At 46.3% G+C, this 27,659-nt stretch overlaps 4 protein-coding genes across 4 annotated transcripts in view; 3 read left to right on the forward strand and 1 right to left on the reverse strand.

The window, feature by feature from the left end:
• Window positions 1-23,959, reverse strand: LOC115903695 (probable E3 ubiquitin-protein ligase HERC4). Its single transcript, XM_030948340.1, has 24 exons — window positions 23,637-23,959; window positions 20,534-20,736; window positions 18,872-19,004; window positions 18,112-18,188; window positions 17,364-17,585; window positions 16,524-16,615; window positions 15,785-15,915; window positions 14,849-14,997; window positions 14,455-14,534; window positions 14,056-14,144; window positions 12,944-13,003; window positions 12,300-12,402; window positions 11,959-12,145; window positions 11,464-11,645; window positions 10,268-10,363; window positions 8,997-9,098; window positions 8,788-8,907; window positions 4,777-4,917; window positions 4,511-4,683; window positions 3,417-3,471; window positions 2,500-2,579; window positions 1,319-1,502; window positions 854-953; window positions 1-215 (listed from the first exon to the last, which is right to left on the reverse strand). Exons 1-24 carry the CDS (start codon window positions 23,957-23,959, stop codon window positions 1-3), a joined length of 3,297 nt encoding a protein of 1,098 aa, XP_030804200.1.
• Window positions 6,209-7,265, forward strand: PYURF (PIGY upstream reading frame). The gene is made up of 2 exons (XM_030947929.1): window positions 6,209-6,429; window positions 6,542-7,265. Exons 1-2 carry the CDS (start codon window positions 6,212-6,214, stop codon window positions 6,681-6,683), a joined length of 360 nt encoding a protein of 119 aa, XP_030803789.1. The 5' UTR covers window positions 6,209-6,211; the 3' UTR covers window positions 6,684-7,265.
• Window positions 6,617-7,397, forward strand: PIGY (phosphatidylinositol glycan anchor biosynthesis class Y). The gene has a single exon (XM_030947930.1). It carries the CDS (start codon window positions 6,716-6,718, stop codon window positions 6,944-6,946), a length of 231 nt encoding a protein of 76 aa, XP_030803790.1. The 5' UTR covers window positions 6,617-6,715; the 3' UTR covers window positions 6,947-7,397.
• IGFBP7 (insulin like growth factor binding protein 7) overlaps window positions 23,958-27,659 on the forward strand; it is a 15,247-nt gene continuing 11,545 nt past the window's right edge. Inside the window, 2 exon segments of the mRNA XM_030947156.1 lie at window positions 23,958-24,164; window positions 24,166-24,442. Coding sequence (XP_030803016.1) covers window positions 23,958-24,164; window positions 24,166-24,442 — 484 coding nt within the window.

Genomic DNA, 27,659 nt, shown 5'->3' on the forward strand with positions numbered 1-27,659 from the left:
TTACTCACGGCCAAAACCTTCATTATGCTCTATGGCATAAAGCAACTTCTTTTTGAGTATTTTTTTTCTGCTGTATCTGGGGAGGAACAAAGTCAGGCAGCAAGTACTGGCATAGGGAGAGCTCTTATCTGGATTTTCTATGTGGGGATCTGCAATGCAAAATCTAAAAGGTTCCAGTCCATAGCCAGAAATTCGATCAGATCCTGACAAAAAAACTGAAGGAATAAAAAAAAGAAAAACAAGAATAAGTTAGCAAATTGAAAAAAAAAGTTAGCTGAAAATCATTAAAATAATTAATGTTAATGAAAATCATGAAGGGAAATTAGTGTAAACATACAGATATTTTCCTAAGCTAAGTATTATGCTTTGTTGAACTTACACCTGAATACAGATTAAAGTCTCTTTCTGATTCACAGTAGTTACAAGCTCTCTTCTACTTTCTATTATAGACTATGTGGATGAGAAAGGCCAGGCTAGGTCTGACCTTCTACCTTTAAAAAGGATGACCTAGCTTCTGCAACCCTTTGAAAAAGGTAAACTGCTTACATCAACACAGTGTACTCTCACAAACTGCAGCCTCTGACCAACAACACAACACAAAAGTAAGGGATAAAGTAACTGCAAGTTTCAGGGTGCACTCAAGCAAACCTCAGGGGATGTGAGGAGGGTCAGAGCTGTCCCTGTGCAGCTCCTTTTGTTATTTTTTGTTGTTTTCCCTAGAAAATGTGGCAGCAGCAGGGGTGAACACTTTGAAAAGCTACAGTTTGGAACTATAGTACAGTATAGTATGTAGGATGTGTGTTGTGGGGGAAATAAAAGGGCTATGGAAAGTTTTAAATGCCTGATATATTACCAAGAAACATTTTCTTTTTTTCTTCTGGTAGCTCGTGAAACACAGTCCAAAAATTCCTGATGGTTTGATCTGACTCCGTATACTCGGCATATATCACATTCTGTCAAAGAGACAAAAAAAACCAGGCCAGTTAATCCTCAATATTTCCATTTATATTTAAAGCAACATTTTATCTGATAAATTTTATAATCCTGTTCATAGATATTCAAATCCCCTTAACCTCTGGAATCTGCTTGCTCATTTGTTTTTCAAAGATTCAAATGACAATCCCTGAGTTATGGCTTGATACTTATTCCCCTTTATTCTTGTGGCTGACGTAGATTAGAGACAGAACATCGACACAAATCAAAAAAAGAGAAAGTTCTTGGAGTTTCTGTCCATCTGTTATACACTCAGTGAAAGAACAGGTCAGAAGTAGTTTATGCTTAGCAGACAGAGCAGAAGGACACTGCTTGTATACAATACCTTTTCCAGCAGATGCCAGTCAAACGTTGGGTGTCCCTGGAGAAGAACCTGCAGCTCTTCAGGGGAAAACACCTTCCAATTTCTAGCTGGGCAGCCTCTTAAGAACCCTTGCATAAAGTCCTCAAATGGCTTCTGTGCTGATTTATTGAACTTATAATTCACATACAAATCAACATACTCTTTCCTGCAACAGATACCAAATGAGCATTGGTGGTGCTTTTCTAAAAGGAGAATTATAGAGAACTTTATTTCTTTATTCCATATGACCTGCTGTGATGTACAGACTCACTGAGACCAGTTGTCACTGGCAATTAGTTATTCACTGACTAAGCTGGGAGCATCTTCACAAAGAAAAGAGAATGCTGGCCAGAATGGATTCATTTTGGTAACACTCCTTGTACTTCATGTGAATGCTCCAATGAAATCCTGTCAGACACCTGATTATTTTAAACCTAGCAGACCTAACTCCCATTGAATGCCCAATAATTTCCCTGAAATCTAAATAAATATTTGCACAGCTGTTAATCAATAGTTTCACTCTTCTCTCTACTTCAGATGGGGATTTGTGTAGTGCCATTGTACTGTACAATCAACTCAATGTAAATGCTCTACTTCAAGCTTCTTAAACAGCCCTTTCATGGATCCCTATGGGTCCTCAGCTCATCTGCATAATTCAGGACACAAAATTTCTCTCTGTCCTCTGTGCAGAGATTAATATTGACACAAAGCCTTATTGGTAGATTGCTCCTTCTCCTTTATGTACAAGATACATTCCATATAGGTAACTAAGCAGGAAACATTTTGCTCTTAAAAAACTCCTAAAGAGGTGTACCTATAGCTGGATTTCACAGAAAAATCATCTGGTTTTGCCTGAAAATACTATTCCAGGTTATTTTTTACATTTGTTAGGAATTTTCCTGTTAATGCCAGGTATCTGTATATGCAGATACCAGGATATCCAAGGATCCCCATGTTATCCACTGCTTGCACAAATTGCTAGTGTTTAGCACGTGTGCAGCAAGCACAGCAGGAACTGAAAGTGTACAACCTATTGGACCAAGACCAATGGCACAATACCGAAGTCAATATTTTCTAACAGTATATGGGGATGGGTACAGACACGTTACTTCATACATTTGTAGCAAGACACCATGATTAAGAAATATAAAAATAAAACTGACCTGTTATCCTTAGTGACAGGAATGTTGGCACCATTTTCTTTAAGATCAACAACATCCGTGGAATCTCCTCCTTCCATTATCTATGCAAATAAATTCACACATTGGCTGCTATATCTATATGTGGCAGGTATATATGTGCTACATCTCTCATTCCTCCTGAAGGGCCTGACATGGCACTCTCACTAGTTTGAGTTTACAGACAAGTTGTGTCATTTGCACTGGGACAGTGTCTTGCCCAAGTACCTGTTCCAGACTGCAAGGCGAGATGTATTCTATTACCATCTGTATGGCAGTTGTCTTTTGTCAAGTGGGCAGTCTTCCTTATCTCTTCCACAATCACTCCTCCCTCGGGAGGGGACATCTGCTGATAACAGGCTGTTGAATGTCACTGCATGACTGATAAGAACTGTAGCATCCCATTGTGAGATGCTCCGCCCAGAAGGAGGAGCCAAGCATTGCTACCCAGATATAATCTGGACATTCTGGAATACCAATACAGCTTCTCCACTGGATTTCCCAGAGGAACAGCAGCTGCCTCTTCTTCCAGTGGATCTTCAGAGGAAGTCTACATCCTTTTTCTACAAGATCCCTGCTCCAGCAGAACCACACTTGACACTTCAGGAGGACTGCAGCCACAATTCCAACTGGACTGCTACCAACACCCTGACCAACAGGGTGTCGGGTTGAGTTCCGACTCTGTCAGTGTTGTTTCAGTTTACTGCATTGTTTATTTTATCCTTTTATTTTCTTCCCTATTAAAGAACTGTTATTTCCTGCTCCCATATTTTTTGCCTAAGAGCCCCTTAATTTAAAATTTACAGCAATTCAGAGGGGTGGGGAGGATTTACATTCTCCATTTCAGGGGAGGCTCCTGCCTTCCTTAGCAGACACCTGTCCAAATTCGTGGGATGTCTTACCGTGAAGTTCAAGTCCAAGCCATCACTTTCTTCATTCAAAATTCTCCGAAGACTCCTGTCCAAACACAAAAGGGATTAAAGAGAGAAGAAATGTGACCATTCAGTGCACTTGCAAATTCTGCTAAAAAGCATCCTTTGACAAGCAGTATTTAAATGCATACATGTACACAATACCTAGACTCACACAGAAACATGATATATGGCACTGAAATTTCATCATGCTGCTGACAAAAGCTGAGCACAAATGCCTCCAGTAAAAAAATTTTCCAGGCAAGTCCATCCCCATGCCCTGTGTGGACAACTTTACACCAAGTTCAGTGACAACTGGGTTTGGGACCACAGTCTTGCTTCCTTGCTAGACATTATCTAGTGAGGAATTAAGTGTGGAACAGAGGGATGATCTGGGAGAATTGTTTTGGGGGGGCAGCACCTTTCCAAGTATTGCAGGCAACCTTGTGTTCCAATTCACTGAGGAACCTCAGTGAATTCAGGACCTCAACACAGTCACTGGCTCATGGGATGGGATTCTCATCTTCTTGTTGTTTATATCACTTGCCTGGAAGACTGGGCTTCAGGGGCCTAGAAGCATTATGCTGGTGGTAGCAGCACCTTTCCCTCTTATGTCTGCCTGATATCTCTCCTCCTAGTGCATGGAAACTCTGCACAAGGGTTCTCAGAATTGGCAGTATTTTGTAATATTGTACTTGTGCAAGGCAATATTGCGGAAATTGATAATTAGTAAATCAGGAAAAAAACCCCAACATTAGTAATTGAGTCATTAGTTCTTTCAAGTCTAAACTACAGCCCAAAGTGTTTTAAACACTTATATATTCACAGTGTGGACTTAAGTTTTGGTGGGGCAGAGATCTGACACCTTCTAAGTCATGAGGCCTGGCATTTTGTTTTGGCAATGCCAGCCTCTGAGAGCAACATCCATGCCCTGGACAAGGACCTCTTGGAAATCTGTGGCTTCTAGCATCTTCATAAAGGCAAATGTAGATGCCATGGGTACCCCAAATTCAGGCTCTGGGATCTCCCAGTCCATGATCAAGGCAAGGGACCCAGCCAAAGCTTGGGCCATGCCTGGCTCATACCGGCCCACGGTTGGCAGCAGTTCCTCAAGGTCCTCTAGGGTGGGGGTCAGGCCCAGTAGCTTTTTGTAGAGAGCCCTGGGGAAGGGCAAGGGCACCGTGCACTTGTTAAACAGGGCCATTCCACACAGTGTCCCAATCAAGAGGAAGATGTCCTCATCCTCAGAGCTCGGGGCCTGGTTAGGAACAAGCACACCTGGTTAGGAACGAGCCATGACGGCCTTTTCCCATGGGTGGGGCCCCCATCCACCCCCGCAGGTCTGCCTTGCCTGTCTGGGGAACCACACGAGGCCAGAGGTGAAGTGGCAGAAGGTGATGGTGCTGGGCTGGCAGAGGGTCCTGGCTGCAACGCTGAAGAGCTCCTGGGACACTGCACCTTCGTCCACCCCCGCCTCACCCACAAAGGACACCTGCAAGGGCAGAGACAGCCATAGAGACACTCATGTTGCTCACAAAATCAGATTCCTTACCTAGTGTGCAACAAGCCAATAATTACACACCTGAGAGAGAGACACTGATTTTTTTATCTCACGGTTGTGCCAACCTGGATACTTGGTGGTAATCCACAAATCAAGCACCCCCCACCAGACTTTTTGAGCCATTATTTGTAGACAGAAATTCAGAGTTAGTAACCGTCCAAGTCTGTTATGCTTGTTTAGTAATTTCCAAACAAGTTACATAACCCCAGCTGACTTCCACACACCCTCAGAGGAAGGGTCTTCATCTGACAGGGGTCTCTTCACCCTGTGGGTGTGATTTTAACTATTATAATGAACACAGTTCAGCTACAGGCTATGTGGAACTTGAGTGTGACAAATACATGTATTTTATGATTGGCTTTTTGCAAATATTAAAATGAATATTATATGTGTTGTGTTAGAAAGTAATGCCGTACTAATTCTCTTAGATAGTGTGTTAAATATAGTTTTAGGTTATAAAAAATGTTAAAATAGAAATTATGCTATGTAGGATAAGCGAGATAGCAGCCACAGGACACCTAAATCTTTCAGAGAGAAAGAATTTATTGCCTTCTTATCAGAAGAAACGAACTTCTTCCTGCCTTGAAGGCGCTGTTAGGATTCAGAGGAAGAAGTTGATGATGACCAGACAGAATCCTGTATTTGAATGGGATTTATGCATCGTGTATGAAGTGTATGAATATGCAACAGGCTATTGTTTTTAAGGGTTAATCCTCTGGTAACGGGGGTCCTTTTTCAGGCTTGTGCTGCCCAGAAAGAGGTACCCGGACGTCTGTAACTTTTGTCTCTATTGTCTCATATTGTCCTAATTAAATTTGTCCAAATTGTTATTACTCTAATTGTATTACTATTTTTATAATAATTTTATTACTATTAAACTTTAAATTTTTAAAAAACAAGAGATTGGCGTTTTTCACATTGAGTATTTTGCCAAGTTAGCAATGTATATACAGACATACATCAACATCTTGATTTACTGCATCCTCAAGGCTTTTCATTCCCGGATGTCCTTGGCTAGGGAATGCTGGCTGCTGCCTGTTCCACTGACTAGTTCTCCTTCCTTCCTGATTAAGCCTGAAAGTGTACAAAGATCTTACACCGAAAACCACCCTGCCTTAACCTTGATCTATTTTACATTCCGAAACACGCAGGGAGCCCGGCTGAGGGGGGCGGGCAGAGGGGCGGGCGCCGCTCGGGGCGGGCCGTGGCGGCGGAAGCGGCGGCCATGCTGCGCGGCCCGGGCCTGCTGCTGCCGCTGCGGCTGCGGCGGGCGGCCCCGGCCGGCCCCGGGCACCGCCGGGACTGCCACCGGCAGCAGGAGCAGGAACAAAGCTCAGACTCGGGCTCCGGCCCAGACTCAGGCTCCGGCTCAGCGGGGCCGCAGCCCCTGGAGCCATCATTGCTGCGCTTCCTGGTGTGCCCGCTCTCCAAGCGGCCGCTGAGGTGAGGATGGGGCGGGGGAACTGCGCCCGAGCCCTGGGCAAAGCCAGGTTAGTCCCTGCTCCTCATGTTTTCGCTTGCATGTTTCTCCCCCCTCCCCGGCTTGGCTAAGCAGGTACGAAGAATCTACGAACGAGCTCATTAACGAGGAGCTGGGCATCGCGTACCCCATCATCGACGGCATCCCGAACATGGTTCCGGAGGCTGCCAGGAGGACGCACACGAAGGCGCCGGCCGAGGGCTCGGAGCAGCCGTGAGGAGCCGCCGGGCCCGGCGGTACCGGGGCCCGATGGCCGGAGCTGGGCTGCTGCCCTCGCTGCCCACGCTGACTGTGCTCGTTCCCCTGCTGTCCCTGGCAGGCCTGTTCTACTCGGCCAGCGTGGACGAAAACTTCCCCCAGGGCTGCACCAGCACAGCCAGCCTGTGTTTCTACAGCCTCCTCCTTCCCGTTACAGTACCGGTTTATGTGTTCTTTCACCTGTGGACCTGGATGGGGATTAAGCTTTTTAGGCACAACTAGTGTGGTGCCTTTGCTAACCCCTGGGCTTCTCTAAATCAACGTAGTTTTGTTTAATCTCATCGAGTATTGCAGTTCATTTGAGAGAGTTTCCTTCTGGCACTAGTGACTGGCATCATTTTCCTGGTAGGATCTGGAACTGTATGAAGCAGCAGCCCATTGTTAACTACTGTTAATGCAGATGAAGAGTAGGAGTAACAAGAAGCACTAATTTCCTCTGTTTTATCCTTTCAAGAGTGCTGTGCATTTGTAGTGGCACTAATTAGAACCTTAGTTTTCATGAGGAAGTACCCTGACTGAATAAACTAAATTAAAATTAAAACATGCAATGATATGAATCTCTCTTTGAGAACTTTGGGGGTTTTTAACCAGATGTGCATCTGAAATATGTTTGTCTCACTGTCAGAAGAGCAAAAATTAAAATAAATCAGGCTGGTGTTTAATAACAAAACTTGAGATGAGTCAAATGAAGACATTTCTTTCTTGGATGATACCGATGTCTGTATGTGCAGTACCTGCAGATCTTTTCTTTGTAGGGCCACTATGAGAGTACCACAGGCAAAGTTCTCAGTATTATATCAAAAACTTTCTAACGGGATACAGCTATGAAGGGAGCAGGTCAATGCTACAGTGAAGGTTTCTTTTTTGTGTTTTGCTTTTGGGTAGTTTGTATCTGCAATACAAAACACATTCATGTCCTTTACCTGCTGAAAAATGCAGAAATGAAGCACCAAGTTGTAAATGCTGCACGAGGCTGTAAGTGCTGTGGGATACTAACAGTGCAGTTATATTTTTCAGGCTGCTGCTGGGTAAATAATATTGTGATGCACAGTGTGAAAGGCAGTGCTCACGAGGTGTGCCGAAAGGCTGACTTCAGCTAAGGGCAGATGTTTGTCAGAGCTTGTACAGTAGGTGGAGAATTGAAGTCTAGAGGACAGTTCAGAGCACACCCTGCCTGCCTCTGTAAATAAATGCCTCTCTCAGCTGGTGTAGTGAGGAACCAGGAAGGAAAGGTAGCTCTGGGAGCCATTGTGAATTTCTCTTAAGTAAATGGGAAAGAAAAGCTTTGACAGCTCTGGTTGGCAAGAGAGCTCACTTGGAAAGCACCAGGGCACCAAGGTCTGTTGTTCCTGTGGCACAGGCGTGGTGCCAGAGTCTGTGTTAGTGACAGGTGGGGCATGTGGTCCCTGAGCTGAGCTCTGCTCTGGGCAGTGTCCTGTTCCCAGTCAGGTGTCCCTGTCCCAGCTAATGGCTTCTGCAGGGCAGGGCCAGCATCGCCATTCCTGCGGGAAATGCAGCTGCCCCAACCTGCACATCTGTGTGGAAGCCACACATTAAAAGCACATGGAGACAGCAGCATTGTAATTATACTCATCTCTCTGGCCAGCACTATCCTTCCTTTCCCTTCAGACAGCATCTCCAGGAGAGAAATGTAATTGTGTGTCTGTGTTGCTTGCTGACCCCTCAGGCTGGTTCCCCAGACACTGGGGTTTTAATGTACTAGTAGAAAATCTCAAAAGTCAGTCTAGCAGCAACAGTACTGGACTTTGACAACTGAGCAATTCTATTCCATTACCCCAAAGCAACCTCACAGTAAATAGCACTGCCACTTGCATTTAACTTATGCCAACAAAGCTGCCTGGAATAAGGATGTAAAATACTGCCTCCAGATTTACTCTACACCATCCATGGAACATGTTTTATAATAATTTGAGGAGCAGTTCTTTCTGCTCTATGCTCAGAAGATACTGAAACTCTTGTACCAATATACAGTAACACTGAAAATCAAGGAACACTGCAGCAAGATACTTAGGGCTAACAAGTAATACAATTTAGTATCTTACCTTTAACATCTTCCTGAAATCTTGGTTTGAGGCGGACTTTAAATTTTCCCATATGTCTTGGAGAAGGCATTGTCTTCTGACACAGAAATTCCATGGCTCAGGTATCCTTATAAAGGGTATCTGGATAAGGGGTATCCAAGGATTGAAGTAATAGTCTGTTAGCAGTGTGTTTATCTCTTCTGATAGGTAACAAAGTTGGTTGCACTTACAGTAAAGACTTTGGCAAGAGCCCTGCATTCTGTAATATGAAGGCGTATCTTGTTTTCCCTGTCAAAGATGCATGGGTACTTGCTCAGCATCTGTAGGACTATCTGAAAGGACAAGGAAGAAAGGAAAAGACATACTGATTTTCCCTTGTGAAATCAGAGTTCAGGGACGTCTCTGCAGGCTGAACTGCCAGTCTGCACCCTGGCAAACTTCTGCGTCTCTGAAATAAGCCCTTGTGTGCATGAGCACTGCACTTACAGAGGTTCACATCATAAAAACAGCTCCTGCACACTCCTGTGAGTGAGAAGCAGAGAGAGGCATCTAACCTCTCTGTGCACACAGACACTTGTCTATAGTAGTGCCTCAAGAATAAAACAGAGAGAGTGATTTTAACAGCATCTTCCATAATTCAGCTAAACCAAAATGCCCTGGATACTCAGATTATGGTATATTGTTTTTAAAAACTGCTGGGTTTATTATATGTAATACTAAAAATAGATACTGGTTTAAAAATAATCTAATTTAAAGTGTTACACCTCCAGTGTGATAAGGCACCAACTTCAGGTAATGTCCTAATTGGCTTTTGATGATATGCTGTTGCTCAAACCTCCTACTCCACTCTGGTTAATTGGTACAAAATTGGTACATTAGCAAACAAAAGCTTATGGAGGAATTAGGCAGTTGCCCTACAAATTCCAGCCAAGTGGCATGAAAGCTTACTTTTTTTTGCCAAAGGAAACCCCTACTATGCACATTTCCATTTCATACTGCTTCCTCTGACACTGACTGCATTTGGTAGCTAATTTTCACTCTGTCAAGAAATGCCACAGATTATTTTTTATTATCACGGCTTTGTTTTAGGATGTAAGTACATTGAAATGCTCAATAAGATTTCTAAATAAAAGTTTAAAGACACCTCAAAACATTTCTCTTAATTAAACATAATAAAATCCAGAGTAACACAAAGTATCGCAACCATCCCTTGTGCTTCTATTTCATAGTGATTACTAGTTCAAAGCAAACAGAGTTGCTTAAGATGCTGGAGGGCAGCTCCAACTCTCAGAACCAGGGATCATCTCAGGAAAAGCTCTATTGTAGTTGCTGGAACACTGGGATGGTAAAGGGCTTGCATAATTTAGAGCTTTGGAGGACTAGGAAAAATGAAGTGCCTTTGAGATGTGCTGGCTTAGTCTCTAGAGTTGACTTCCTTTATATATATATATCAATAAAAGATGAAAGAGTGTTTTGCACTGCTGGTAAGATTTATACTTACTACTATGTTGAAGAATGAACATATGTTGATAATCTCTCTCACTTCATGTACATGGAAGATGCTTTCATGTACTCCAAAACCAGTTCTGGAGTTCACCTGCATTGAAACATGCAATATATCAGCAGCAGAACTAGTGAGCTGTGTCTGTCTGGCAGGACAGGACTGACAGGGCTTTCTTCAGAAAGAGTTCTGAGACCTGCACAGAAGTTACAGGATAAAAGTGCTCAAGAAGCACAGTGCTCCAGAATGAGAAGTCTTAGAAAGCCGTGTATAAACTAGCAGGAAAGCAATTTTCATCTACTATTAAGATCCCTTAACAGGACTCCATCAAAAAAAGTGTATTTCCCTTGGAGTGTCTTTCATATTTCTGCAGTTCCCTCCTCATGTTCCTGCTTGTTGCCAGGAAAAGATGCTTGCTGGGGAACAGTGAACATTTAAAGCTCCAAATCATGTAATCACTTACAGAGGAGTGGACCTGCTGCATTTTTTAGTTTATTTATCTGCATAAATACAAATTTGAGAGTCTAAACTTTGAGGCCCAATTCTGCATTCTCAGCCAAAAGGATATTCAAGTCTGAACAAAATTTAACAAATCTCTCTGGTTTATACTGTGTGCTCGAGCTCTTAACTTTCATAAACTTTGAACACCTCCACAGGAATGTGGAGAGAAAGTAGGGTTTCCAGAAGAACACAGTTATTGCTTCCTTTGTTTCCCTTGTTCATGTACAGCTAAAGGTGTTCTAATGCTGTTGTCCCAGAGAATTTGTCAGGTTAACGGGCTCTCAAAGCATCACAGAGCATTTCTGCGGCAGCTGCAATGTGACAAGTAGATAGGTTGTCTTTTAAATGCTCTGAGCAGTTATTGGGATGAGGCATCTCACCAGCAGAAAGGGGAATGGGCATGGTACATAGAGGACACCACATCCATAGCTGTGTAGGCATCAATGGATGCCCTCCTGACACCACTGAAAGCATTCTTCCCCCTGCCAGGGCTACAACATGCTTTAGCTCTTCATTTCTACAGAGGGTCAGTTTGGCACAACTCAAGCAGGACTTCTTCAAAACTGTGCTGGTGTAGAGCCAAAGAGATTCCTGAAGCAGTGTCAAACCCACAGAAGTCAACAAGTGAGAAGTATTAAAATACTCTAGGCTACATTGAGACACCCTGTCTAATTGGGATCCAAGCACCTTCTCACCTGGTAAAGCATCTGCAGTATTTGCAGAGGCCCAGTTTCAACTGGGTCCAGGTTGGAGAGGCGGTTTGGCCCCGTGGCCTTGAACTCCTGGACAAATGAGAACAGAATTTCCTGGGAAGCCCTCTGATACAGAATGACCAGCTCCTTGAAAAAGGATGTTTCTAGATTTGACCATAGGCATTCTGTAAAGAAAACAGCTAGTGAGGTCACAGGTAACATACAGATCATTGCAATTTGTGGATGAAGCTGCTTTTTCTCTTTTTATCAAATGAATTGAACAAAAAAAGTTTAAGCCTGCACTACAAAAACCATTAAACCTCAGACAGAATTTTTAAAATTCTTGTGCCTTGCTGCATAGTTCCCATGTTTCTATATCTATCAAAAGCAATTATTTCAAGCTCTGAAACACATTACATCAGTGATAATAACACTTGTTCTGCAGCAGAAAATGACCAAGAATTTAAATCATTCAGTTCTACCATTATAAAGCCCTACCAAGAGTTTGCAGGTCCTCTGGCTGGAGCTTCATGATGGCTTCAGCCAGAACAATCAGAGAAAGGACAGAGCCTTCATCCTTCCCCCTCAGAAGAAAAGGCAAGATCAAGTAGACTCTGAAATTTTCTGGTGAGATGGGAGAGGAAGACAATGAGGAAGACAGTAAATTCCTAATCTCCATTTGCACCTTCAGAGGGGAAAAAAATTAAAAAGAGACAAGGGTTAAAATGCAATTGTGTTTTGCCAAAGTAATTAAGTTGGCATGAAATTCTTAAGTTTCATACACAAATCCAATGCTCCTCAGAATCTGTGTAGTGAGCATCCTTATATCAAATCCTTACCTCCTGGTAGACTGTTGGGTTTTTACTGATCTTCTCATAAAAACGTTTCACTTCTGACATGTCCACGCCTGAGACTTCTTTGGAAGTTTTAAAATGTTTGTCCCTATCACAATATAAAAAAAAAGGAAATAATTTTTCTACTGAATAATGAAGCATTGTAATACCAGAAAATACTTGGAAAGTTCAGCCCCAGCTCTCGTGGGTATAATTTCATGTGTTCTAAGAAGATAGACAACACAAGCCACTGTTTTGTGACTTGATTAACATCCTGTCCTTTCTGTCTTGTGTGGCTGTGAACTATTAATGGTAGACTCCTGTATTTCACCCTAAAACGACTTCCACTTCAGTGCCAGAAGGAGCTATTAAGCATCCTTCAAGAGCTGTAATACTGGCTGGGGGGATTATCATCATCTGCCAAATATCACTAATGGATAATCTTCTAAAATGTGAGTTTCTCCAGCACATTTCAGTAGGACCAGGGCTATAAAAATCTTAATATTAGCTTGAGCTTTGAAAAATAAAAACTTGCTTCTTGCAAATTCAGATAAAACAAATCTTTTCTACATATGTGACCTAAAACAACACTTTCTAGTCAGTTTACAAGCAGCCAATATAATCTGTTATGTCTAAGTCAGTGGTGCTACCTTTTGTCCAGGAAGCTTCCATTGATGCAAGCCTCAGATGAAAAGATCAGTCTGATATTCCTGATAGTAAAAAAACCAAAAAAGACAGTCCTTTCAACTTCAGGTTTTTAACTCTGAAAGAACAAAAAATGTGTACAAGGGTGTCTGCATCTGACCCCACAAAACTCTTCATAGCACCACTTCCCTGTCAGTGTTGCAGAAGACATTGTACTCAAGGTTACTGATCTTTGCTAGCCACCTCTGCTCTCCTGGGCCTTGCAAGGGAACCTGCTCAAGGTTCTGCCCCAGTGCTCCATTCTGGTGAGTGTTATCATGGGGATTCTTCTCGTCACAGGTCAGAACATTAGCTGCTTTTGTTTGTTATGCAAAATAAAAGGCACTGCAACATGGGAGGGAGGAGAATCCCCTCCATGGACAGGATCTTTATAGCACATGGAGGGAAAATCCATCAGGCTATCAATTTACTGCTGCACAGAAGCTGGGCTCCCAGAACCTGAAGGGACACCAGACTTACTAACTCCCAGCATTCCTGGTTCTGTTCTTATTGAAGCAGCTATTTTATCAAGCAATTTGCTGTCAGGCCCTTCTTACTGAGGTCTGGAAAGAACCCTCCCTTTCACCTTCTCAGCCACCACTTTTCACATGGTCCAAACCATTCCAAATGTGGTCAGGGAAACATTTAGTTCCAAGTTAGCCAAGCTTTTGAAATGCTCAAAATCAGCAGCTGGAGCCAGACTTTCCCAAAGAAAATAACCTCCCATATAAAACCTGTGAAAGACTGTAAGTGTAAGGCACACCACAGTGGTATGTACATATTGCTTTTGAAAATGGGTAATTAAAGAAGTGACCACTAATTTTTAAATGCTGGTGCAGCATTCCAGTTTGGATACTCAGATTAGGCTTTTTGCACAAGGCCTTGGTCTGCAGGCAGGGTCTTTCACTGATTTAACTTGTCAGCTCCTTATGAACTTTGTGCCAAGGTACAAGACTGCGCCATGGCTAAATTCTTGAACAGTTCCTATAGTAGCCTCCAAAGAATAATAGGTTTTAGAGAAAATCATGCAACAGGGAAAAAAACACAAACAAACCCAAACAGCAAGTTTCTGATTTACCTTTTTATACTCTTAAAACATTTAGAATTAGAAATCCATGCATCCACTTCTTTATCCTCCAGAGTGGCAATTCCATTCAAATATGAATTCTGTGTGAAATACATGAAAACATTGACAAAATATAAATTGTAGCAGATGGGATTCTTTTTTTTCAACCCAATCATAACAAGATTTCAGCCTAAGTACGAACAAATTAATGGTCATCTAGCATGATCCAGATACATTAACCACAGAACACACATAATTGCAGTACAAGTTAGTCTGTAGGTAAAGCACAGAAAAATCTGCAATAGACACATATAAAACTGAAGTGCTACAAGCATGTTGGAAAATCCAAATGTTTCCAGCCGTAATGTGGACAGTGGTAAAATCAGAAGCTATGATCAAATGTGCACATACCTTGTTCCCCTCTTTGCAACGGGCAAAACTTCGGTGTATTCCTGCAGGAATTTTAATCCCCTTTTTTGATGCACCCTTTTCTGTGAAAGAACAAAAAGATTGTTGTAGCAATATTTGAAGAAACAGTCACTGTCTTCAGAGAGTTAAGTGCACAAAAGTGGAACAATAAAAAACCGCATCAGATGGTAGTTATCTGTTGGAAGTTTGATTCTGTGAGGCCATTACCCATAATAATCAAGCACCAAATGGAATAACTCCTGGTAGAATTTGTTGGGATGGCCAAGCAAGGATGAGACATAATGTTTGCCTTTCAGTGTAAACATGAAATCAAGAAAGCAAAACATCTCCATGGAAGAAATAAATACAGATTGTATATATCTGCAGTGGTCATTACTCTGGCAGGATTTTCCAGTATCCACTGGTGAATTGATGGGAAGTGGTATCAACTGTTTGGGCTTCCTCTCATCTTCCAGTTGTCCTTCATCATCAGAGCCAAAGAAATAGAATTTGTCCAAGGAACGGACATAGACCAGGGTATATTGTCTGTTCAGGGAAAAAAAAAATCATAATAAGCGAAAACCACAGGGCAAAGCAGAATAAAATTTATAAATACATTCTCAGAGTGTACACCTGAAGCTTGTCTTCAAAAGTCCTAACAGTCCAGATAAAGAGTCCCTTTAACCACAGTGTTACAACTCTTCATTGCATAAACATTCAGCAATAAAGACACACATGGACTCAGATTTCCTATACTACCCTCTAATGTTTGTGATTTACCTGGGTTCCACATACAAAAATAGTTACACCATGCTTGCTTCACACCCTTCCGTTTTCAAACGTGCAGTTTCTATGCTGCTGAGCCTGATACCAAGCCCAGGTGAGTTGTCAGGAGACTTTTTCTGGCCCAGTTCCAGAAGGGCAAAGCGAAACTGGGTAATTATCACTGCTCTTCAATTCTTATTAAGAACCAACCAGTTTATCAGTCTGGTTGGGAATCCAGTTACTGTGCTGATGCAGGCTTTTGACAGTCCTTTGCCCTTTGGAACCCAGTACAAACCCAGTATATTGTTTATTAAATGAGAAAAAGACCAAGGGCTTCTCTGGTGGCTTTTGCAGCTCTCTCCCACTGCTCACCAGGGACTGAGGGTGCTGCTCTCACTGGGGCTCTGGCAGGAGGGTGGCTTATACTTGAACAGTGGATGGATACTCTGAGAGTGCTGACCTATTGTGATACAAAGATTTGAACATTCTGGTGACCCCCTTCCCTACTGCTCTTCAGTGAATCCCCAAAGGCATTGACCTCAGAAGACAAGTCATTATCACATCCCACCTGCCACAGTCAATGCGTGAAACCCTTGCTCCCCACAGCTCAGCCACCACACGAGGCAGGAGTTCATTCTGGGTGGAGTTGTGACCCAGCTGGCCAGACCCTCCTGCTCCAAAGGTGCACACCAGCCCCTCCTTGAAATGAAGAAACAAACAGGATCACTGCATTATTAACAACAATCACATGGTCACAACCAAGAATGAGGGCCAGCAAAATACAACATCAAGTGGAACTTGATTCAAAACATCCCTGATTCAAACCTGAGGAGGGTTCACTTTGCATCAAGTCAGATCACACACTGGAAAATCCAAATCATTTAGCTCATGAGAAAATCAATTTAACTTTTGAGAATAATTCCCTGTTGCTTAAGAATTTTACTTGTATGAGGAAACCCTACGAATGAATTAGATGTCGTTCACATTTTCTGAAGTCCCCAATGTACTATAAAAAAAATAATTTCATAAACTACTGGGAATTGAACTGCACCTCTTTGCCTCAAGATTCCCATTCACCATATCCCTGCCAAAGGTTGCATGCAGGTGACAGGAATGTGAGAAAAGACCAGTTTTCCCAGTGGCTTAGATAACACCCCTTGGGGATCACCTTCAGGCTTAGGTGGAAGCAAGGCATTACCATCCCAATTTCTCCATGCTTTCTCTTTCCTTCATCTCTCTCTCTTTTAGCAGTGTATCTTTCCTCACAAGGTGAGATCTCAGATGCTGACTTTCCATTTCAGACTCACCTTGGAGAGAACTGCAGTATGATCTGCCCCACATGAGATAAATACAGTCTTCCAGTGCTCTAAAGCTTCAACATATGTTGGGCAGTCCCTGTCTGGAAAAAAGATAATACTGCTAAATTGAAAGAGTACTGGAGGGTCTCATGTACAGAAAAAAATAGAAGACAGGAGGATTAAGTGTTTTTCAGCCCTCTCTTACAGCAATTAATGTAATTACAACTTGGGTTTGGGTCGTTTTCCCTCCAGTATAACATATTCTTTCTCATAATGTTCTGTGTTTTTCATACTACTTTATTTTCATTTATTTTGGTCTGAAAGAAAATGCAGTACTTCCATATCTGCTTGCCAAATGGTACTTGGCTTCAAAGTATCTGATTCTCACAGGTGTGGACACATTCAGATGAGATGTTCTGTCTGTCTGTCAACTCTTCTCTAGCATTCTAAGTTAGAAGACGAGGTGATTTAAATTCTTCTCTCACTTTGTGTTTACAGAGAATTAAAGAGGATTAAAAACCATAAAATTAATTTCTTTCATGCAAGACTTCCTGGAGAGGAGACTGGAGTGGAAATGTGTAAGACCTCAGAGGTTTTAAAAGCCCACACGATCTAGTTAGCCACACAAAATGATTGCAAGTTGTCTATAGAAAAACAACCACTAAATACCTGCAACCACATCATTCCTGCATGCCTTTCCTGGTCAGGAAACAAAGAACATCTCCAGATATACTTTCTTCAAAAGACTTTGCTGCCCACTGCTGCTCCACAGGAGCTTGACAATAGTGAGGAGCAATTTGGTGAGCTCAGTGACCAGGAAAACACCCTCCTGGTGCTCTCCTTCCTTACCTTTCGTGTCTCCAAGTCCCAGCTGTCCAAAGCTGTTCTTTCCCCAGGAGAACACAGCTCCAGAGAGTGACACACACATGCTGTGAGATCCTCCAACAGCAATTTGAGCAAGTGGGATGCCCTTTAGTCTTTCCACCAGCTGTGGTTTGGAAGTAAGTGTGGTTTGGCTCCCCACTCCAAGCTGTCCGTGGGTGTTCCGGCCCCAGGTGAAGAGCTCACCCCCTTCACACACAGAACAAAAGAAAACAGCTCAGCCTCACTGCTTCCCTTGAATTTTGGGAGTAGGAGCAACACTCAGTGTTGTTTTCAGGGACTTAGCTCCAAGGCAAGAGCATCATGTGTGGCCAAATTTGTTTTCTTCTGACCTCTTTGGGACAGTCCCATGTTGCCATGTGACTCAGCACAGCAAGAATAAAGGCCCCTAAAGTCATACCTACTAGAAGCTCCCTACCAGAAAGGTGTTGCAACTTAAGAATGAGCAGGTCTGGTGACTGCAAAGTGGGGCAGCCACATCTGCTCTCCACAACACACCTTCGTGGAGGGGCAGTGCTCAGGAACTGGAGAGAGACAGAGAGAGGTCCCTGGATGCTGGGAGGAAGGAGCAGCACTGACAGCCAGTGCACTTTGTGTCCCCAACTTCTCATTAGTCTATAGTGGTGTCACAAACTACTGCAAGTAGCACAAACACTGCCTTCTCAGAGCAAGCATGACTCCTGTTTGGAGGAAAAGTGTTCTTGAAGGAGGCTACCTCTGGATAATGCCATGGCATGCTGGTCCCCACATGCTATTTGAACAATAATTCGGTTTCCGAGTTCCTTCACCAGCCTGCAAAAATAAGGAAACAGAAATCAAAATAAATAGATGCTGTGCTATGAGACAAAGTAAAGGACAAAGATCGTCTGCTCACCAAGCCCTAGCAGGAAATATTTCCTTAGCAGGAAATATGTGTTAAAAAAACACGGGTCACCTGTAAACTGATTCACCCTTCTCTTATGCTGACCTGATGTAGCTGGGTTAACTGACTTCACTGTGGTTTGCTCCACGAGAAGCTGGAAAAGAACCATGCTCAGCCTGATGCTGTTATCTTGCCCTGGGCAAGAAATATCACACAGCAAGCTGCTGGGCCATTTGTAGATGATGGTTACCCTGACAGCTTCATCAGAATGTGGAAAGGTTCAGACATGCTTGTGTCTTTTACCTGCAGTTTGCCCAAGCCATGGGTGATTTGCAAGGCATCTGCATTGCTCTGGTATGTTCTACTGAACCTTACTAAGTTTGAGAGAAACCTGTCTCATGTGCATCCCAAGCAGTTCAGGTCTTGGTATAATCCTCAAAATCTGTGCACTTCCGGCTGGGTTTAAAAGGAGATAATACTAGGAAGATATGTGTTCCAGTTCTCTCTCTGCATCAGGAACATGCCTCAAACTCTTGGATGTTACCTTAGGGAAAATCAAGCTGCATTTTCTGACCATTGCCATCCATACCTCGACCCTGTGAAAGCTTCTTACCTTGTATTGGGGCAGTTTCCTGAAGCTTTAGCCCAGTGTTCAGAAAGCTTCCCATTGGGGGAGAGAATGAGCTTATGTGTTGCATCATGGTTTGAGCAGCGCACCTCCTCATTCCTCTGTGACTGTGCACTCTCTGCAGGACACACACAGACAGACAGACAGATGGTCAGGCTATGGCAGCAGGCACCTTAACCACCTCGGCCCCCTTCCCAAGATCTCAGTGTGCTACTGCTTTCAGCAAGAGTTTCTGCTTCTTAGGAGGAAGTGAGACAAGTGTGTGTGTCTTATTTTCTCTGGCCCCTTAGCGTTTCAATGTCCTGTCTACCCTCTGGCTTGTTTCATGCTGGATGACTCCTCACTAAAGGACCTTTCTCCATCTCTTAGGCTGCTGTGCCACCAGCTCCCAAGACAGCCAGTGAAACATCAGCAGAAGCACAGTCTGTTGCTCTTGTACACCTCTGGAGAGTGTCTGACAGAGACAAAGCACTTCCTGAGGCATCTGGCCACCCCAGACTTGTCACAGCCTTGGGGACTGGATGCCTTTAAGTCAAGCACTTTACAAGGTGCTGGAGAAGCAGTGATAGAAAATTCACTCATTGCCCCTTTACAGCAGAAGTGTGAAAAATGCGTATTTTATGATTGGCTTTTCACAAATATTAAAATGAATATTATATGTGTTGTGTTAGAAAGTAATGCTGTATTAATTCTCTTAAATAGTGTGTTAAATACAATTTTAGGTTATTAAAAAATGTTAAAATAGAAACTATGCTATGTAGGATACTTGTTTTAAAGAAAGGATTCGCAACGAGATAGCAGCCACAGGACACCTAAATCTTTCAGAGAAAAAGAATGTATTGCCCTCTTAGCAGAAGAAATGAACTTCTTCCCACCTCGAAGGCCCTGTTAGGATTCAGAGGAAGAAGTTGACAATGACCAGACAGAATCCTGTATTTGAATGGAATTTATGCATCATGTATGAAGTGTATGAATATGCAACAGGCTATTGTTTTTAAGGGTTAATCCTCTGTTAACGTGTGTCCTTTTTCGGGCTTGTGCTGCCCAGAAAGAGGTACCCGGACATCCGTAACTCTTTGTCTCTATTGTCTCATATTGTCCTAATCCAAATTGTCCAAATTATTATTACTCTAATTGTATTACTATTTTTATAACCATTTTATCACTATTAAACTTTTAAAATTTTAAAAACAAGTGATTGGTGTTTTTCACAAGAAGGAAGTACTCCTTGTGTACAGCTGAGGGGCTGCAGATGCTCTCCCGACCTAGCGGCACCAGGCACTGAGTTACTCGCATGTAGCTCTGCTCCAGCACAAGTGTCTGAGACCCAGGATGTCCAAGAGCGAGAGGCGGTCATCAGCAAAGGCTGCCCTAATTTACCTAACACCTCTGGAGACTTGCTGCCCACCCTTCTCACACATCAGACATGGAACTAGAGAGGAAAACCCTCCGTCTATACTCCCTCCTTCCAGTACCGCACACTGGGACACCTTTAAGCCCCTCATTCCCCGTTCCCGAGGAGCTGCCCTGCAGATTGTTGCACTTTCAGAGCTTCCACCTGCACGGACGCGTCCTCGCCCACTCGCGGACCCATCCCCGGGGGTCACCCAGCGCCCTCCCGACCGCGCCGCTCCCTCCGGTCCGTACCTCCCGTGCCGCGCCCCCGGCCCCGCTGCCGCCGCCGCCTCCCCGCCATCCCTCGGCCGCCGACAGCTCGGGAGTGCCCGGGCAGCGCCGAGAGTGCCGAGCGGGGAAATGGAAACCGAAACTCATCAGGGGCTGCGGCAGCGGGAGGGGCGGCGGGAGGGATTCCCGATACCTGGGAGCCCGGAGCTGGGAAACTCCGACTCCTGCGGTGATAAGGTGTGGGCTATTGGGCTCCGGTGGGTTCCCGGCTCTCCTCAGCCTGCTGCTCCTGCTGCCCGGGTGGGAGGAGAGGATGCCGGGGTCTTCCATGTGCAGAATGCGCTTTCTGACTTTATTACTCACTTCAGAGAGTGACTCGCCCGTGTCCATCCTGCGGAGAGTCGAGAGACCTACTCTGCTGCGCAGCTGTATCCCAGCTAAGAGCCCACGAAACCCAGAGGGGCTACTTGGCTGCGGGAAGTCAAACCGCAAGTGAAACGCTCGGTTTGGCAATACATCAACATCTAAAAGCCATCTGCTTCCATTCTCACATAGTCACTGCTGAGTCTTCCCCGCCTTCAAAGACCCTGTGAGCTTCCTGCGTCCCAGAAAGACCACCCTGCCTGCCTCACCTCCCACACTGTTTCACTTCACTGGAGTGATGCATGCAGGACAATATTGGCGATGAAATAAAGGATACCGTGTGAATGATGAAACAGATCAAAACACATAAGATCACTTTTGTTGCATTCATAATAGCTGCCACTGATGAATTAAATTCAATTGCAGAATTGAATTGTTTATGAGAATTTTATGCTACCGAATACTAAGAAGAGATTTTGGTAGGGCACTCTACAAAAGTCCCAAGAAAGACAACATGAATCTACAGATTTACACTGGTGTTCACTGGAATTCGGCAGAAAATTCATTACTGAGACAGAGGCACCCGGAGGTCCCCGAGGTGAAGAAAAAAGGATGTGGAGGAGCCATGGAAGGTGAGGCTGGGGCATACAGTAAGTGACTTCTGCCCAGGGAGGAGCAACCCAGCCTTGTCTCTCCCAGCCACTTTCCCGCACGCACTTTGTGGATCTTATCTCCTTCCACAGCGTGCTGGAAAGTCTCAAGATCAAGAAATACCGAGCTAGAGCAGTAATGCCAAAGCATCAGCTGGGAAGGGACACTAGAGGTCCTTCTGCACCAAAGCATGAACTAAGGGCTCCTCCCTGTGAGGAAAAACTGCTCCAAGCACTGCTTCCCGCCTGGCATGGAAAGAGATTGAGGGGGAAGAAAGGAAAGGAAATGTGTTCATGTCATCCTTTCAGAGCTACATTCTTCCTCCCTCCAAGTGGACTGCTGACTGTGATTTCATGTCAGAAAGGCTTGCTCTGGTAAGCAGGTTCATTAAACTCCCTGTGGTTCTCTGCCCAAGAGTATCTGGGCTCGTGATGAAAAAGAATCTAGGGGCCTGTGAGGGAGATGTGTGGCAACTGGCAGGAGACAGCAGGAAGAGGTGAACTGTGCAAAATGGTTTTTGTAGCTGAAACTGACAGATGGGTCCATCTGTACATTTCACCCCTTTCCATCAGTCCTCTGGTGAATCGCCCATAAAACCCAAACCAAAGCAAAACACAGCACAGGAAGAACCAGAACATGTGAAACTCCTCCAGTGTGGGGTACTGCTTGCTTATGCTTACCACACGGAGCACTTCCAGAGTGAGAGGAATGGAGAAATCCAAGGACATGTATGCAAATACCATGGTCCCAGGAGAAATGGAGGAATGTCTCATGCTGAGCCCCAGGGAGCCAAGGAAGCATGTGGTGGGAGCCTGTTCCCACAGTGTCAGCAGCTGAGCAGGCATGAGTGGGTCAATGCCTCCAGAGCAGATTTGGGAGCATGGGGAACTTGCAGCTTCTCTCAGCTGGCCTGAGTCACAGCTCCAGCTGCTCTCTCCATGGGAAGGGACATGGTGACCTGGGGGCTACCCAGCAGGGCTCAGCCACTGGCAATCCAAACCAGGCAGTGCCAAATCCCTCAGTAACACAGGGTGGGACACCAGCTACCTCTGTCCTTCTCCTCCTTGGAGTGCCAAAGCAGCTCCCACTGTGCAGGCCCTGGCAGAACCAAAGCTGAACATCATCTCAGCCTGGACTGCCCCGCAGAAGATGGCAGCTTCCACAGGCACAGGCAGGCAGGAGGGCAGGGGATGTGCTGCCCTGCTGCCCCTCTGCCTGAGGGGTTTATCAGCACTGCAGTGCTTTAGGTTTGGCACTTTCAGGACACTGTTTTGACAGCAACATTGCCCAGCGCTACCTGAGCAATATTCTGCTGGTGGTGACAGCCCCCCACTCTAGGAGACTGTTCAGGAGCCATTCCAGGGCAGGAGCCACAAGATAAGGTAAAAGAAGGCAGCAGAAAGAAATGTCCCAAAAATGGACAGGAGAAACCAGACAGCTCTCCTTTTCTCCTTGCCTGCACTCCTGAAGGAACCTAACAGGCTCACCAGCACCTCTGCAGCCCCCACAGCCAGTAGCTGTGAGCTGAGCATGTGTGGGTGGCAAGAATCATGGAATCATCAAGGTTGGAAGAGACCTTTAAGATCATCAAGTTCAACCATCCAGCCAACACTACCACTGCAACCCCTAAACCACTAAATCATCACCCAGCACCAGATCCAGATGCCTTTTAAACACCTCCAGGGATGGTGACTCCACATCTCCCAGGGCAACCAATTCCAGCGCCTCAGTGGAAACTTTTCACCCTAACAGCGAAAAATGTTTAATATCTAGTCTGAATTTCCTGTGCCTTGGCTTAAAGCCTTTTCCTCTCATTCTCTCACTGCAGGCACGGCAGAAGAGACAGATCCCCCACCTCACTGCAGCCTCCTTTCAGGGAGTTGTAAAGAGCAATGAATGCCCTCTGAACCTTCTAAACAAACCCCTCAGCCCCTCCTCATAAGACATATTCTCGATAGACCTTTCACGAGCCTTGTTGCCCTTCTCTGGACATGCTCCAGCACCTCAGTGTCCTTCTTGTAGTCAGGGGCCCAGAACTGAGCACAGCACTCCAGGTGCCCAGTACAGGGGGTCAATCTCTGCCCTGCTCCTGCTGGCCACACTTACTGACCCAGGCCAGGATGCCATCGGCCTCCTTGTCCGCCCGGGCACAGCTGGCTCGCGTTCCGCCGGCTGCCAGCCCGCTCCCAGGGCTCCCTTGCTGCGGGAAGTAGAGGTGGTAACAGACGCGATGCCGGGTGCGGGACAGCCGGGAGGCTCCGCGCACCAAGGGCTCAGCCGGCGGCGCGGAGTGTGGCCGGCCGCGGGATGGCGGCGGTGCCCCGCTGCCGTGGCCGTGACCGTGACCGGGGCCGGGGCCGGGGCGGCGCCGCCGGGGAGGGGTTTCCCCGCCGCGGCAAGCGGCTGCGGCGGGCGGGCGGGCCGTGCCGCCATGCCGCCCTCCGCGATGCCGCTGCTGCTTCTGCCGCTGCTGCTGGCGGCGCTGGCGGTGCCCGCCCCGGGCACGGCGGCGGCGGCGGCGGTGGGAGGCTGCGGGCCCTGCGATGCGGCGCGGTGCCCGGCGCTGCCGGCGCGGGGCTGCCCGCTGGGCCGGGTGCGGGACGGCTGCGGCTGCTGCTGGCAGTGCGGGCGCGGCGAGGGGCGAGGCGTGCGGCGGAGCTGCGGGGGGACGCTGCGCCCCCGGCCTCGAGTGCGTGAAGAGCCGGCAGCGCCGCAAGGCTAAGGGCGGCCCGGTCCCCGCCGCCGCCGCCGCCTCCGGGCCGCCCGGCGTGTGCCTCTGCAAGAGCCGCTACCCGGTGTGCGGCAGCGACGGGCTGACGTACGGCAGCGGCTGCCAGCTCCGCGCCGCCAGCCTGCGCGCACAGAGCCGCGGCGAGCCCGCCATCAGCCAGCGCAGCAAGGGAGCCTGCGAGCAAGGTGCGGGGCGCGGAGCGGGGCGGGGGCGGGACGGGGGTGGCCGCTCTGCTGCCCGCTTCCACGGGGCAAACGCCGCGCCTCCCGCCGAGTTATCCCGTCGGGGCGCTTCTTTGTAAAACGGACGTGGTTTCAGACCCACCTTAAATGGACTGGAGAGTCCCAGTCTAAAGGCGCTGCCTAAACTTGGAGTAACGCTTCGGACCAGGCGCAGAAACGCAAAGGAACTTTGCGCTCACTGCTGGCTTCCAGCGGTGCTGGAACTACACTCTCTCGCTTTTCATACTTTGCCTGAAGCTTGCGATTTGGGCTGCTGTGAGATGGAACAAAAGGGGTGAGCTGTCCAGGGGAGTGTTCTGCCCGGGATGGTTGCGAGCCGAGAGGAAAGGAAATGATTAAATGGATGTGAAAGCCACAGAAATTAAGAGCCAGCATTCACTGGCTTGCTTGGGTTCTAAATGGAAACAGTGACTTTCCTGTGAGTTGCATGTAGCGGTTTGCACTTGCAGCATGTTCGACCAGGAGCTTGATTCATCTCAAGCTTTTTCTTAGGGATGGTACTCAAAGAAGAAATTGTTCTGCTGTGGAGCCTCTGCTAGAAATTTTGGCCTCTGAGAGTAGTTTTTGCCGGGTGGGAGGGAGGAGTAGGACATAGCATGCAGAGCATATACTAAACATCTCAAGGACAAGATTGCAGCACCAGTGCTGTTTTGGCGGAGGAGTGTTCTCATAAACACAGTATCTGCAGGTCGCAACCTCCACCTCCTCCTTCTCTTGTTTCTCACAACTGAGGCCAAGTATTTTGCAAAAAAATGTTTCTGAAACTCCCAAGGCAGGCATGAAAGACTGGGTGAGGATTGGGTTATGTGCTTTGACGTTGCCCATTAAATACCCTGTGTGGCTTTTCACAAACCTTGTCCAAAGCATTAGGCTTACATATTAGCCAGAAACAGTGTGGTACAGAATTAACTCTTGGAGGGAAAGAATTTCAGCCTTTGGGGCAATGTGGAATGAGATGAGAATGGCCTCAGTCTGTGCCTGGGTCTAGTATTTGGAAAGAGCCTTTCCTGCCCATTTTAGGCTTCAGGAGCCCTAAAATGTGTGCCGCTTCTTGGCTCTGCCAGCCCAGACAAGTGAGCAGATGGGTTTGAAAGGTGTCATGCTTCAGGTGTGCACTTGAGAAGAAGGCTATGTTCGCACTTGTCTTGCCCACAGTAATAAGAGAGTTCATTGCAAAGCAGGTATTGATACTTCTAAGACACTGTTCCCACCCCTGGCTGCGCTTCCTGGTGTCTGTCCCAGACTGCATGCTGGTTTGACCTGGTGGGGCTTTGGTCCAGACTATGGAGACAGAGTTTGATGAGGTCAATGCAAACATTGGGTCTCAGAGTGGGACAACCATTCCATGCACAAACTGCATCCCTTCCTTGGAGAAGGTCTCTTCAGGTGTGCAGATCTGCAGCAAGACACCTTTGCAGGCTGTTACCTGTTCCGGAATTTCACTGGAGCATGTGGTGCAGAGCAATGTTCTGTCCTCCATCCTTCAGGAGACCCATTTTTCTTTTGGCTTCTGCTGCTGGGAGAGCTCTGACCCAGCGTGTCAGGGAAGGGAGCAGGATGGACCTGGGCTGCTCAGCAGTGGTGTCACAACTGACCCTTCAGAGATTCCCTCAGCTGCATGAACCCTCCTTGTGCCGTGGGCCTTCTGGGGGTATGCACTGCTCTGTGGCTTGCAGCAGAGGCAGGGACTCATCCCACAACCATGCTAGAGACAGCTGGAAGTAGTTCTCTATCCCTCAGGGCCTCCAGGCAGTTAGGAGCATTGGGTGGGAAGGGCAGGGAGTTGTAATCTTCCCATGGATTTTGAAACACTGACAGGAGAGAACATCCATCCCATCAGCCTGACAGGATAGAGCCTTTTCCAGTATCTTTCCAGAGAGGAGATGACACTTTTCCAGGTTTCTAGAAGGACCTGAATATTGTGGTAGTCAAATAGTGGAAGTTCTGGTTTTAGCCATTTCCCACCACAAACAGATGCAGTCTCCTTAAGGCACTATCTAGGGTGGGATCCAGCACAGGGAGACCACAAACAGGCAGGATCATTTTTGTGACAGTTTTTGCACAGAAAGAAGTCCTTGGGTGACAGAGTACTTGGGCTTCCTGCTCGTGGTAGATGGGCTCTGAGGTGTCTGCGTGCCCTCACACGTCCTTTCAGTCCAAGAGAGAGCAGCCTTTCAAGACAGTATCTAAAAACAGATCCAGAAACGTGTTTTCAGCAGTGAGTCCTAGCTGTGTTTGATTGCTCTTGGGATTTTTAAATTTTTTTTTGTTCAAATGGAGCTGGAGGGGGAAGACTTGTTTTGCACATCCTGTTGAATCTTTCTTTGATATTAAATAGCAAAAGGAATGAGCACGTTCTCAGCCCTGCAGAATTCACCTTCACCTTGTCCTTGAATGTTTCCCAGACCTGTCAGATGTGATGTCTATGTACAGAAACCATGAAGGCATGCAGAAAAAGGTAGTTCTGCAGGAGCCAAAACTTCCTGCTGGAGGGCAAATGAAGACACAGTTGAGAAGAGTTTGAAAGGATGGAAATAACCCTTGCTCTACCTGCACTTGGCAGATGGAGGTGTCCAGCTGGTCCTTTCTGGAGTGGGTTTTATGTGGGCAGGACTGTTAGGGATGTCTGGAAAAAGGCATCCTACTTGATTGCCAACTCCTTGAAGCAGCCTGGCTGCTCTTGGTGCTGTGCCAGCAGAAAAAGCTGCCTGGCTTTTTGCTCTGGGGGAGCAGGCAGTGATGCCATGGTGCTCCCTACTGCCTGGGCTCCTGCTTTGCCTCACACTTGCACTCAGAGCTGGCCCTGGGTTTGCCCTGCTCCCTGTCAGGGCACCACTGCCTGCACCTCACCTCTACCTGTGTGTCCCAGCAGCCTCTTTGTAGCTAATCACAGTGCTGAGGATGCAGAAGGTGGATGCTGTGAGGTTTTCCATCTGCTTTCCAACATTGCCTTTAAACAGATTGTTTGCTCTCTGCCCATGAAAATGCAGCTCAGGTCTGCCTCCAGGTCTTGCAGGCAGGGCAGGTCCAGACACAAAGCAGAAGCTTGCTGCTGGGGCAGGTACAGGCAGTCTGGGGTGCCTCCTCTGGTGGCCCCTTGGCAGGAGGGGAGGCTGCTCTGGCAGCTGGGGAGCTGCCCTCTGTCACTGCTGTTACACAG

The sequence above is a fragment of the Camarhynchus parvulus genome, chromosome 4 (assembly GCF_901933205.1).
Source record: "Camarhynchus parvulus chromosome 4, STF_HiC, whole genome shotgun sequence".
NCBI lineage: Eukaryota > Metazoa > Chordata > Aves > Passeriformes > Thraupidae > Camarhynchus > Camarhynchus parvulus.

Bases quoted from the DNA above. Each gene is read 5' to 3' on its own strand.
- LOC115903695 (XM_030948340.1), bottom strand. From the start codon at position 23,959: ATGGCGGCACGGCCCGCCCGCCCGCCGCAGCCGCTTGCCGCGGCGGGG. The intron at 16,616-17,363 runs GTAAGGAAGGAG...TCTTTTTTCCAG, and splicing joins GGGACTTGGAGACACGAAAG to ACAGGGACTGCCCAACATAT. The intron at 12,403-12,943 runs GTAGCACCACTG...ATATTGTGATAG, and splicing joins GGAAGCTTCCTGGACAAAAG to GGACAAACATTTTAAAACTT.
- PYURF (XM_030947929.1), top strand. From the start codon at position 6,212: ATGCTGCGCGGCCCGGGCCTGCTGCTGCCGCTGCGGCTGCGGCGGGCG. The intron at 6,430-6,541 runs GTGAGGATGGGG...TTGGCTAAGCAG, and splicing joins CTCTCCAAGCGGCCGCTGAG to GTACGAAGAATCTACGAACG.
- PIGY (XM_030947930.1), top strand. From the start codon at position 6,716: ATGGCCGGAGCTGGGCTGCTGCCCTCGCTGCCCACGCTGACTGTGCTC.